At 32.4% G+C, this 13,923-nt stretch overlaps 1 protein-coding gene across 1 annotated transcript; it reads left to right on the top strand.

Moving 5' to 3' along the window:
- Nucleotides 3,101–8,357, top strand: LOC109363101 (BAG family molecular chaperone regulator 4-like). The gene is made up of 4 exons (XM_019609286.1): nucleotides 3,101–3,354; nucleotides 5,334–5,590; nucleotides 5,671–5,817; nucleotides 8,159–8,357. Exons 1-4 carry the CDS (start codon nucleotides 3,216–3,218, stop codon nucleotides 8,354–8,356), a joined length of 741 nt encoding a protein of 246 aa, XP_019464831.1. The 5' UTR covers nucleotides 3,101–3,215; the 3' UTR covers nucleotide 8,357.

The following is a 13,923-nucleotide window of genomic DNA, read 5'->3' as shown; positions in this document are numbered from 1 at the left end:
TTTATCAAAGTTATATTGCTTTAAAGTATTAATTTTATAAGAGTAGTATTACTTTAAAGTGTTGTTTTAATAAAATTACTTTCCTTTAAAGTGTAAATTTTATTAAATTGACATTTATCTTAAATATTTGGTTTATGGATGTCTTCCAATGATAAATGAAGATTCAAGAATATGTGATCTTGAATCAAATTCATGAAAAGTAATCAAGTTTATGTTTATAAACTACTTAAGTAATTACATAGTGTTACTTATGTCATAAGTAAAGTTTTAAATTGGAATGTTTTATAATTTTATTGTACTAGTATATATCGGTCATTCAGATGGATCATACTTCTATGATCCGGAGCTTCTGATTCACCATGGTCTTGGAGGGGACGCGGATGGAAGACGGTGACCAGTGTACTTATACAGGACCATGTCATTTGACCATGGAGACCTTTTGTGACAACACGACCATATATGTCGCTTCACTGTATGCGGTCAGAAAGGTGTCAGACACTTTCCCAGACAAGAGGCTGACGTTGTCCATATCACCCACGTCTTTGAGTTTACCGAGTTACCTGCTAGCATAGCAGGATAGCCGATCCCCCTTTCACCTCTACTACTAGGTTTGCTACTACTAGCAAACCCATTGCCACTGGTCCTATATATCATGAAGAATTGAGTGAGGGATGTTTCCCTCAGACTTTGGGAAAGAGGAGACGGTCGGCTTATTCAGGAAACACTGATGAGATGGTTAGGACTAGTGACGTGGCGAGATCGTCTCGGAGGCAAAGAACTGGTAGAGAGGAGATGAGTTCTTCAGAGCCGATCTGGGACAATTATTGGGCAATACCTGCCTCGCGGGAAGTGACAAAGGAGAGGAGTAGAGGAGCTAGGATGGAGACGAGGGTCATACTGGAGGAAGATACAGATGCTGATGATTGCGTAGAGTTGGTTGTGATAGAGGATACCGTTGAGGTGGAGGACCTGACCTCGGATTATGACGACGAGGTAGTTGCTCCAGTCAGGGTTGGCGAGAGAGCGGTCATCGTGCTAACAAGGATGATACCAAGGAGGATCCAAGTGAGGGATTTAGTGCCCCTTCTAGTTAGGTGACTAGTTGTTAGGAGACTCTTGGTCTTTTCTTTTTGAGGTGTACATGGAAACCTATAGATGATACACTTATGTAGTTATGTTGCCCCCGATTTTATTTTTGTATATTTTAAGATCCTTATGTATATTTCGGATGGTTTATAGTGATGTATTTTCCACTTATTATTTTGAATACAATATTACATTATGTATACTTGAACGGGCAACACCTTGTTGTGTGTGTTGCATGATGAAGTCTCTTTTTATATTCCGTTATGATATGAGGAATTTTTCAGAGAAAATGTTTATCTATTATTTTTCTCTATTCATGAAGCTTTTCTATAATATAATTCTGCAAAAACGAGTTGAGAAAATATGGTATTCCAATTTTGGTTATGATTTCCAGAGAACATGATTTTACTTATGCATAATGTTTTAAAAAAATTACTTGTATTTCTCCAATAAATTATTGTTAAGAATAATATTTTTGGTTAGTATTTCAAGGCGTTATTGAACACACACAATTGAGAATTCAAAATATACATTAAATTCAAATGCAAATAACTTAAAAACGTTATCAGTTATTTCTTTTCTGTTTTTTTACTGCAACGCTATCACTTTTCATGATTGAGTGCAATTTATTCACTTAAAAACTTCACCAATTCTTTATTTTACTTTTTATTGTATTACATTTTTTATAATTTTATATTATTTTATTCTAAAATATGATCAATTTCACAATATACATCATTATTATTTAATTCTGAAATAACTTATGACACAAGCAATTGAGAATTGAATACTCACAATTGAGAATTCAAAATACACATCACATTCAAATGCAAACAATTATATTTATTGAATTTACGTTATTATAACTCCTAGTGAAATAAAATATATCTATCAGTCGTGATTACGAAAAAATAATTACTTCATCAATTCTTTTACTCTAAGGAAATGATTACGTTATTAGCAATAATATTGTAACTCATTATTATTTGATTCTAAAATAAGATCATTTTCAAAACACACATTATTGTATTTATTGAATTTATATTATTACAGCTTCTAACGAAATAAAATATATTTATTAGTTGTGATTACGAAATAAAATGATTACCTCATTACATTTGTTTGTTTGTTACATCATAGTTAACTAACATTTATTTTATTTTAAATTGAATCATGTAACCAAATTTTAAGCTTGCGCACATAATTCCATTTTGAATTAAAGTAATTTTACTTTTTTTAAGCATAACACTTAAGATTAAGAAGAAAACCAAAAATTCAGAGAAACTGTAATTTTAAATAAAATATAAAAATGAATTAGACATGATTTGAGCTTAAAAGTGACATCATACGTGTGCTTAATAAAACGGAAAAAATAAGAATATCATACTTGTAAAGTTAATCGATTGATGATCAAAAGCAAGATGATATGTAGAGAAAAAGGAAAATGAATTTGATTTTCTTATTGAAAAGTAAAGAGAGTGTACAAAAAAAAGAAAGAGAAAGAATGTCAAAAGTAACTTAGATGTTCTTAATGGAACAAAAAAAAATTAGAAAATCATGCTTGTGAAAAGTGAGCTTGATTTTCTCATGGAAGAGTGGATAGGGTACAAAGAAAGAGAAAAAAGTGTACAAGGAAAGAGAATGAAAGTATGGAGGTGAAGATTACTTTTGAGTGGAGGCTTAGAAATTCTAATTTTAGGAAGACAAAAATACATTTTTCCAATTTTAAGTGTCAAAATTTGAAAATATCTATTTTTATAATAACGTCACATAATCCAGTTCAATTTATAATGAGATAGTAGAATATAGCAGATTTTCTTATAAATTTATTTATAGATTAATACTTTACATATAATTTTTTTACACACCGCATAGTTCTCAAATCATGTATATTACATTCATTTTAAATCGAATCACAATTATTAAAAAACTCATATGTACATGTTACTTTCTCATTTATTTATTCTATAAAAATTGCACCATCTTATATGTTCTTGAACTGCCTATATAAACCTGTATCGTTGGTCAAGCTCAGTCCACAAGTGATCAGCCCTCACATAACAACAACCCATTTATCCTTTGTTCCAAAACGCAGCATTTCTCTGCGTTTTACGCATTACCCACTTTCAATGAATAACGCATCAGACACTGCCGTCGATCCATCGCCGCCGTCTGACAGCGACGGAGGCGGTGACCCTACGATCAAGATCAACGTCTCTCATGGCACCTCTCACCACGAGCTGCACCTCCCAGCCCAATCAACTTTCGGTGATTTTCTTCTCTTTCAATCCACAATTATATATATATATGCACATCTGTGTTTCCCGTTGAATTTTTGTTATTGGACATGAATATGATATTTTTCATTATTTTTTTGGTTATTCGTAAGGAAAGGAAATTTTCAAACAAATTTGCAGATTATTTATGCTCACTACTTCTTGAGGGGTAGATATAATGATAGTTCGCAGTCCTGAAGCGAAGAACATGAACTAAACTAGTAGTGTCTAGCTCCATCAGTTTTCTATATTACGTTCATTCCAAATCTATGAATATGTTTTAAAAAATTGGTACTTGACTTAGAAGTAGTAAATTGCAGTACAGAATATTTGATTTCAGAGAAGTGGGAATAATTGCCTGTCACTGAATCAAATTCATAGGTAAGGCCCCGTTGGATACCTGGTATCGTAACGACCAAGGTTCAATTCATGAGAGTGATACTTGAACCATGCACGCCGGAAGGATTAGGTCTTTGCCCGTGCTGTGAGGGATACCTCTTTTAAGAAGAGTTGCCCAATGCACGAGGCTCTCACTTAGTGTGGTCTTACGAGGGTAGTAGTCTTATCCACACAAGTAGAGGTTGTGTCCATGATTTAAGGGATACCTTTGTTAATACAAAAAAAAATCATAAAAATAGACTCTCCACTCACAGCAAACAACACACACAGCAAACAGAATTCTAATGTAAGCACTCAAAAGGGAAAAGACAAAGAAGGAAATATGGAACAGGTCATTGGAGTGTCCTCTAGCGTCCCCTCCAATCCCATACTTAGTCTTGCTTGCTTCTATCCTCTCCACCGTCTCCCTTTTTCTCAGATTCAATCAAACTAAATCTGCCCCCAGCCCAACATGACACATTGGCCGATTTTTACAAACTTACAGTGTGAACCTACCTCATTCATGTCACACTCCTTCCTCGTCTTATAGCATTCAGGGTACCTAAGTACCTAACCAATATATTCTGTTGTCAATGCTGAGTTTGCCACTTTGTCGTAATTGGGTTCTCAATAATGAGGATGTTAAAAATTACTTGAGCATAATTAAGTTTTTGATCTTGTGTCCATAGGCAAAGATAAGAAATTACTGAAGATCATCACCTCTTCATAGGCAAAGATAAGGAGGGTCATAAGGGTCAATCATGCATGCCAAAAGGATTAGGTCTTTGCCCTTAGTATGAGGGGTGCTTTTGTTAAAAAGGTTGCCGAGTGCCCGAGGCTTCCACTTAGTGGGGACTGTGGAGGGTAGATTTACACAGTCTTATTCCTGCAAGTAGAGAGGTTGTTTCCATGATTTGAGGGATACCTTTGTTAACAATAAAAAATTCACAAAAATAGACTCTCAAACTCGCAGCAAACAACACACAACAAACTGAAAGCTAGTGTAAGCACTCAAAAGGGAGAAGACAAAGAAGGAAATATGGAACAGGTCACTCGAATGACCTCTAACAACCCCTCCAATCCCATACTTAGTTCTTGCTTGCCTCTATCCTCTCCATCGCCTCCTTTTTCTCAGATTCAATCAAACTGAATCTGCCCCTAGCCCCATATGACACGTTGGCTGGTTGTTACAAACTGACAGTGTGAACCTAGTCATTCTTATCGCACTCCTTCCCCGTGTTCTAGCATTTGGGGTACCTAACCATTACGTTCTGTTTTAATGCTGAGTTTGTCACTTCGTCATAATTAGGTTCTCAATAATGAGGATGTTAAGAAATTACTTGTGCATAAAAAACTAGTATGGCACTTAAGAGCGTCACCTCTTCATAGGAAATGATAAGGAAGGAGTATATTCTTTTGATACCATGTCCATACTTCAAACCAAATTAAAGTTTTGTCCTGCGTTATGATACTGATTGTTTCTTCGTGTGGAATGTTTGATGAATCTGGTACTTGTCTTAATAGTAATATTGAAACAGAATATTTTCTGTTGTCATTGATATATGTTTGTTTTGTATGGGTTGTCAATAACAGGGGATGTTAAGAAATTGCTTGTGCATAAAACTGGTTTAGATCCTGAAGAGCAACGACTTTTCTTCAGAGGAATAGAAAAGGAAGATAAAGAGCAGTTGCATCTGGAAGGTGTGAAGCACAAGTCAAAGATTTTGCTTTTGGAGCGCATTGCTAGCAAAGAGAGAAAACTTGAGGAAACCAGGAAACACAATGAAATGTCCAAAGCTTCTGAAGCTATTGCTGCGGTCAGAGCTGAGGTGGACAAGCTCTCAGTTAGGGTGAGCATGTGTTTGGAATATAACTATTCTACTCATCGTAGAACTGGAGAACAATCATATGATTGTTTTGTTTTTTTCAGGTTACTACCTTGGAAGTGTCTATTAGTGAGGGGAACAAGGCTTCTGAGAAAGAGTTTCTTGAGTTAACTGAGTTGCTTATGACTAAATTGCTGAAACTGGATGGTATTAAAGCTGAAGGTGAAGTGAAGTTGCAGAGAAAAGCTGAGGTACTATTATGACATTAGAGTTTCTATGTTGAAAATGTAGTTGTTTGTCTATTATATTTGGGTTTTTCCTTTTAACCGAGCAATGACTACTCTCAATTTTATCATATATATTATAAAGCAGTGCATGGATTTGTGTCAAGTGGTTTTAACCGTGATGCATTCGACTTCAAGGTTCCCCTTTATATAATAAGCTTCCAATAGTACAATATGGCTTAACATTGTTTGCAGATGAAAGTTATTTTTTTAACATGATATTATGTATCTATGTGAGATTTCCTTTCTTCTGCAATTGCCAGACGGGTTATAGAGCTAGGATATGCCAGCATAGAAAACAATGTGAGTAGCATGTTGGTAAAAATTGTAGGCAAGTTTCATGTACATTAGATATAAACAATATTTCTTGATTTATGAAATTATAATGCATTAATTTCTTTTGCTTTTCTTGAATATGATCTTTCAGCTTCTCATATATTTATCACTTGCAAATACAATTTCTTGGATATCAAACTTTTATATTTATAAAGAACAAATTAAAAAATTCACTATAAAACTGTGTGGGTCAGTTTGATATAGTTACACAGTTCATGTTGTGGTCCCTGAAAATTATGATGAAAAACATTTGTTGGTCATGTGGTCAGTTTTTTTTTCAAGGTTGAAGGTTTGGGGGAGAAATTAATATTTATTGATATTAGTGGGTTTTTTCAAGAATGTGTGTAGCTCCTGCTGCACTTCTGATTTCACTGTTAGCATACTTTTGTTTTCTATATTTGGACTTCTTAACAAAATGGATATATGAACGGATGCATCTCTGTAAGACCAAAATGGACATCTAACTCGAAAGACTCTGTTTGACATTACACCAAAGTAGCTTATAAGCTACTCAACTAGTGGATTTTGACCAAAAGAAGCTTAGTATAGTTGGTTAGTAAAGGAACTTTTTTGAAAGAGAAAAAAAAAAGCTCTCATTTGATACTAGTAGAACTGGCCTACATAAATAAGGTAGAGAATTTCCAGTTTTTCCCTAGTGAGTTTCCAAACGGAATTAAGAGGTTACGGATTCAAATCTTGAAAACAGTCTCTCTGCTTCAGGGGTAAGACTATCCACCCCAGACCCCACTATATGGGAGCATTGTGCACTGGGCCGCTAATGTCATAGAACTCCAACGTATTAAGGCTGAAGGTAATGGTATTATTTAGTAGAGGGTAAAAGTTTGTCATTTTTGGAAAAGGACGGCCATAACTTGGAAAAATGGTGTAGCCCCAAGCTTATTTTTGTACATAACCTCTATATGTATAGAAGAAGCCTTTTTTTCTTCTTCAGAAAAGCTTGCTTACCAAAGACTTATAAGCTACTATAGTTCCTTGCTATACATTGTTATAGTGCATCAATAGGTAGTGCCTATTAGGGGTCCAATGAATCAAATTGTATTTGTCAATGTCTTTACACTAGCCAAGTTCCCGACCTTCGAAAAATATTTAATGATGGTAGAAATATAATGGTTAGTTTCAATCCTCACTATATATGTTTTGTAAGGGCCTAAAAGAAGCTCATAAGTTAGTCAGCTAGCTTATTTAACAAAAAAATTAGTTACCTGTTCATATTGGGCTAATTGACTTATTTCATATGTGACTACCGAATGAGATCATATTTGATAAGCTACTTATGAGCTAGAGGCTTATTTTATATTATACTTATCTGTTAGCTTATCAGTTAGTTTATCAACTAATTTTTCCAAACAGTTTAATTTAATCAGCTAGTTTATGAGCGCGTAATTTTCTGCTACTAGCTTATAAGCTTCCAGCTAGCTTATAAGGCTTAAACTAGCCGATAGATAGTTCTGCAAAGTTTATCCGTTTCCATCTGTGTCAACTATCAAGTGTATGCATCTGATCACTTTCTGACTTTTTCTCTAACTGATCCCAGTTATTAATGTTGATATCACAATGATTACGACCACCTAGTGGTTTTGAACTTTTGATATTCATTCAAACTTGAAATATGTTTTTTGTCACTGTTGATTTCTGTTTTAAATACTTTCTGACCAGTTTCATTTTTTATGTTTTGGCACTCACATTGAGTGAAGGAATGTATTCCTTTACTGTTAATATTGACTGCATGGGTGTGGACTTAACATTTTGGTAATCATGGTTGAAAGTTGCATTATCACTTCATGTATTGCATCATAAAAGTTGCATTATCACTTCATGTATTGCATCATAAAAGTGTATTACTTCATGTATTGCTAATCTTGAAGGCCGACCCCACCTAGTGGGATAAAGGCTTAGTTATTGTTATTGCAGACCTTGAAGGACTGAACATAAATTTTCCACGTGTCAACAGGTGCATCATGTGCAGAACTTGGTGGATAAATTAGATTCTCTGAAGGCAAGAAATTCCAACCCTTTTAGTGACAGTGGTAATGCTGTCACGGTAACAACACAATGGGAAACCTTTGACTCTGGAATGGAAAACTCAAATGCCCCATCCACAACACCATCTTCAACAGGAGGAACACAAGATTGGGAGCGGTTTGATTAGCAGCAAATGCTGTGGAAGATTGAATTTTAAAGCTTGCACAAAATATTTTTGGGCCTCCATCCTTCATTCAAGGTTCAATTTTCTAAGCATGCTTTAGATGTCTTAGCACAATTATATATGCTTGTTGGTACTTGTTGCATTGTGATATGGTGGTTAAAAAATGTGGTCGTAGAATTATTGTCTCCATTTTAACGTTGTTACGTTTAATCTAAAATTTTACTGCATAATTATAATACATGCAATGTTACATAGGATTCATGTTGAGTTGTAAAATATCAATAAAAAATAAACTATGAAAATGTTGGATGAGCAAATGAATTAAGGAGAAAGTTGAGGTAAATCCTACTATTAAAAAGATGATTTAATATGTATACATTGATAGTGAAAGTGTTTTTACATTGTCAGTATATTATCCACTATTGATTTGTTAATCATCATTAACACTCAAACAAAAGTAATACAAATCAATGGTGGATGATGTACTGACAACATAAAAAACTTTACATTGTTGGTGCATAGATTTTAAGATCTTAAAAAGATAGTAGAATCTTTCTTAGTGATTTGGACATATTTAAACTTGTGAAGGAAATTGTTAGAAACCTTAGTAAAGAGAGTAGATTAATTAATGTTAGGCTAATTTTTAGAGGCAAAAATTGAAATTGAGAAAATGCGAAAATATAACATTAATTATAGCCTCCTTTGATTTATATAGATAATCCCAACGGAGACTTACCAGTGTTGATTGCTTTCATGGATGAGTTCATTAAGTTGATATTCTTCTTGTAAAGCTATTTATAATTTTAAGTATAGGCGTTCTTTTCTAAAACATTTCTACAAATTTTTATTTCATTTTCTTCATGAGCTGCGTAGGGGTACAAAATAACATGTTAGTAAGAGTGGTCTTCCAGATGAGCCTAGGGGTGAGCAGGACCAGATCCTACCTGCTCATTCGATACAGTTCGACTATAATTGGGTCTGAATAGGGTTGGGTTTCATTGTGTCTACGGCTGAGTTCGGGTTCAAAGATTAGACTCGGTTAATATTTAGGACCGAGTAGGGACTAATCATTTTTTGGTCGAAAGTATCATTGATTCTCTAATGTTTTCATCATATATACATGATTAATAATGTATATAGCGATGACAAAATGGGCTTGGCCCGAAGGGCCAGCCCGTTCGGATAGGTGTTTTTAGCGGGCCGGGCTGGGGTTTTAGCCTAAAAGCCCTTATTTAATCCATTTTGGAAGCCCGTTTTTTAGACGGGCCATGGAGGGCCGAGCCGGGCTGGCCCGGCAGGCCAACATTAAGATTAAAGTTCATTTGTCTATCATGTTTCTCATTGCAATTAAGATTAAACTTTTACAATTTTAACTTATGTTTGAATCCTTAAGTATACAATTCTTCTTTCTCTTTGTAATGTATTTTTCTATTATCTTCACTCTTATCCAATTATTGTACTTGTTATCAGATAAATGTGGAGTTTAACTGACAATTAGGGGTGTTTGAATCAAATTTAAACATTTAATTAATTGAAATGGAAAATTGGAAACTCAAACAGAACTACTGATTTTGATTCCTTTTGGAAAATTAATTGAATTCGACTGGGTTTCAATTTATATTTTTAATGTAGTCGAATTCAAATTAAATTGAGTAATATATATACTTTATTGTGATCGATTTATAATATAATAGTTTTGATTCTTATATACTTTTTAAAACTTAGGAGTTATAAGCTATATTGTGAACTACGAGTCTAAAAGTTTAAGACTATGATAGTTTATTGTTTAGAATTTAAAAGTTTTGTAGTAATGCAATATGTTATTATGAGATTGTGTCTTTTTTGTTTTAAAAAACATTTATGAATTGTTTGAATTATTTATTTTTGTCTAAAAGCTTTAATGTGTGTTTTTAAAAAAAAAAACAAAATGGGCTAGTCCTGCCAAATATGGGTCGGACTAGCATTTTGAGCCCTTTTAACAATAAGGGTCGGGTCGGGCCAGCCCATATTATAACGGGCCAAAGGCAAGCCAGGTCGGGCTGAACCAAATTATATATTCATAATAATAAATAATATTAAGAAGACTTTATAGTATACATTATATTTAATCGGGTCTAGGGTCGAGTTCGGGTTTAAAAGTTGACTCAATCGATATTTAGGGTCGGGTTAATTTCGAGTCTAGAATAGTGTACAGGTTCAAAAAATGACCCTACTAATATTAGGATTGAGTAAGGACAAACCTTGTCTGAATCGGCGATGCTCACCCCTAGATGAGCTTAGTGTGAAATTCTTTTGAAGTCTATAGTAATTATAAGTACTGACCTTACCCTACAAGATGGAGATTTTTCACCTACAAATTTCTAAGATAAAATCCTTCCCTAAGTTGAAGCAAGTAGTGACATTTATGAAGCTAGTTAATTTCTTCAAGAATGTGTAACCTGAGCTAACCTACGTGTATGCATGACAAAAGCTCCAAATATATAATAAATATGTCGAAAATTTTATAAAAAGTAATGTTTGTTAAACATGCGAGGGGATCCAATAATAAGTTTAAAAAACTTACTCTATATTTTGGCTATCAATTTTAGAAAAATCAAATAATTTGAATTAGTGAGTAGATTTAAATCATTATATTTCATAAACTTGATATCTAAGATGTGGAGTAAGTTTGAGTAAGTGGTTCCCTTATTAAACATGGGCATCAATCTTACTTGATCAAGTATGGTGTTGTCAAATTTAAGAGTGAAAAATGACAATTTGAGTATTAAAATATGTGCGAAATTGTAAAGCAACAAAGGAAGCGTTTAAGGAACAAAAAAGGTTACAAATTTCTATTACAACTGTATTTTGATGGAATATAGGTCAGAAAATATTTTATTATTAACATGAAAAAATGATATATAACATGGCAAATAGGGTGAGACAACAAATTTCTACCCCAATTTCATAACTAAGGTTACAATTGGTTAGATTTAGATTTGGATGCTAATGGTTGGATGGAAAGTCATTCATAAATCTATTTTAACTATATTTTAAATTATTTAATCAATCCAATTAATCAATGACTAATTTTTTATGGATTTGGATATATGAATATTCAATTCACTTGATTTTTTATTGGAACTAAAAACACTATTAAAAAATCATTATTTTAAAAATTATCATATCAATCAGACATTTTTCAAAACTACCTTTTTAAAAAGCACTTTTAAAATCATTTAAAAAATACTTTTAAAAAAGGTTTTTTTTAAAAGTGATTTTTTTTGAACATTTACAAAAAATTGCAATATTCTACTAGCATGTAACTTTTAAAGTTTTGTGTAAAGTTTTTAAAAAATAGTTATAGGGTTTGATATCTATATACTCTCAGTGTAAATATTTATACATAATCACTATATCATCTGTGACAGTGTAAAGATTTATACATAATCACTATATCATTTGTCATCCATTTGAATTACTTTTTCAAAGAGTCAATGATAATTGAAGATAAATAGTGGATAGTGCAGTGATAGTGTATAAAATTTATACACCGTTAGTGCATACATATTTTCATATTTATATGTTATGTACATAAGAATAAACTTTTAATATTAACTACATACACATGTCAATGGATATCAATTTAATAAAATATTAACAGTGAGAGTGAAAATCATAGATGATTTAACTTGAATTTAATTTTTTTAAATATTAAATGAAATTGAAAGCAAAGAATGCCATTTTTTTATTTTTTGTCTTTGGGATGGATTGAGTATCCATCCAAATGAATATATTAATGGATATTCATTAGATATAATTCATGAATTTGAATCCATCTATTATCAATATTGTCCATTAGATTATATCTATTTAAATTCATTAACTCTAATTGATGAATTTGAATAGATGAACTTATTTTGGATGGATTGCAGATAATTTTATCACCTCTTTTTAAAACCTTTCAAAGGTGGGGGAAAAAAGAACATTCCATCACATTTAGAATAATTTAAAATTGTGTAAGATCAACATTAGGATATTATCATTAAAACAATAATTGATTATTTTCAAGGATCTATTGTATTTCATCTAAATTTAGAGTTAATGAGTTATATGCTAAGATAAACTTGACATGTATATTGAGTGATTGAGGGTCCTCCATCTAGATAAATATCATTTGTTCTCATTCCTGATCTAATAAAAAATCCCATATAATTAAAATGAAATTTCTAAAAAACATAAAATAATATATTTTTTTACTACATGAATAAAGTTAATTAGTTAAGGAGATAAATACACAATGATTTTAGGATACAGGATCCCAATCTCATCCATCCAACACCCCCATATGATACAGGAGACAAGAAGGTATGTGGAATTAACTTATGCACTTCCTATTGTTGTCGGTACTATAAACATACATGAAAATGGTTGGATATAATGTTTTCCTTAAAACTAATTAAAAACAGATATAATCATTATGTATATAGATGGACTTATTAACAACTAACAAGAAATATTTGTACTACCAGTTCCCACATCTCTTATCATTACAGTCCGTGCAAATAGGTCAGCATTGCTTTCTAAGTTTAGTGTCTTATCTTATCAATAATTTAGTGATTTATATGGTCATAGATATTATTCCTTTTTATAAGGAGATGTACATTCATAAAGGGAATTATCTTATCAATAATTTAGTGAAGTGCAAGTTTAAATCCACACACTTATAATTTATATTTCACAGTTTAATAAGTTGAGTTAACTCTACAAAATATTACATTATATTATGTTAGTAGCAGAAACCGATCCAGCAAGCGGCAAGTGTGAGTAACTCACCCTCCAATATAAAGAGAAAAGATAATCATATACTTAAATATATTTTTACAAAAATACCTTAATAAAAAACATTTAATGCATAGAATTTTTTTATATCCATCATACAATATGGGGAATCGATTGTGGAATATGATAGGATTTTACAGTGATTTAAATTGTGGAATGCATCATATGATGCAGACGTAATATTACGGTTGTGGTGACCCCGCAATTATATTATATAGCAGTTGTTGTGTGATACCGAATAATAATGTTGTGGTCGCAACATAACCGCATTTGGCCCATATTGGACCATATCAAATTTAAAAAAATATTTAGTTTTTTTGCCAAGTGAAATGCATTAGAAACAACACAAGGGGTGTTAACTCAATACAATGTAGATCAAATAATAATCTTCTTTTTGGAATACATATTTATACAATGAGTAGGGTAATTACACCAATTCACAAACATTAAAGAAGAAGGACTTATTTTAGCTAAAAACCAGCTCCAAGTTCTAGCTTGAATTGAATCTAAAATATGAATGTAACTCACCTCCTTATTGGAAAAGATGAGATTATTCCTCATCGTCCAGATAGACCACATCACAGCAAACCAAATCATTCTCCAAAACTTTGACCCTTTTAAATTTCTACCAATAGCATCATGCAGATTCAGCAATTCAATAGTTGAACTAGGTTTGAGCTTCACAACTTGAAGCCAAGCATACACCCCTTTCCAAACAGAAGAAACAAACTCATAATTAATGAACAAAT

Source organism: Lupinus angustifolius, chromosome LG12 (genome assembly GCF_001865875.1).
Source record: "Lupinus angustifolius cultivar Tanjil chromosome LG12, LupAngTanjil_v1.0, whole genome shotgun sequence".
Classification (NCBI taxonomy): Eukaryota; Viridiplantae; Streptophyta; class Magnoliopsida; order Fabales; family Fabaceae; genus Lupinus; species Lupinus angustifolius.
The sequence above is the reverse complement of the archived record's forward strand: the minus strand, read 5'-3'. Positions and strand labels throughout refer to the sequence as shown.

Bases quoted from the DNA above. Each gene is read 5' to 3' on its own strand.
- LOC109363101 (XM_019609286.1), top strand. From the start codon at position 3,216: ATGAATAACGCATCAGACACTGCCGTCGATCCATCGCCGCCGTCTGAC. The intron at 5,591-5,670 runs GTGAGCATGTGT...TGTTTTTTTCAG, and splicing joins TGGACAAGCTCTCAGTTAGG to GTTACTACCTTGGAAGTGTC. The intron at 5,818-8,158 runs GTACTATTATGA...ACGTGTCAACAG, and splicing joins AGTTGCAGAGAAAAGCTGAG to GTGCATCATGTGCAGAACTT.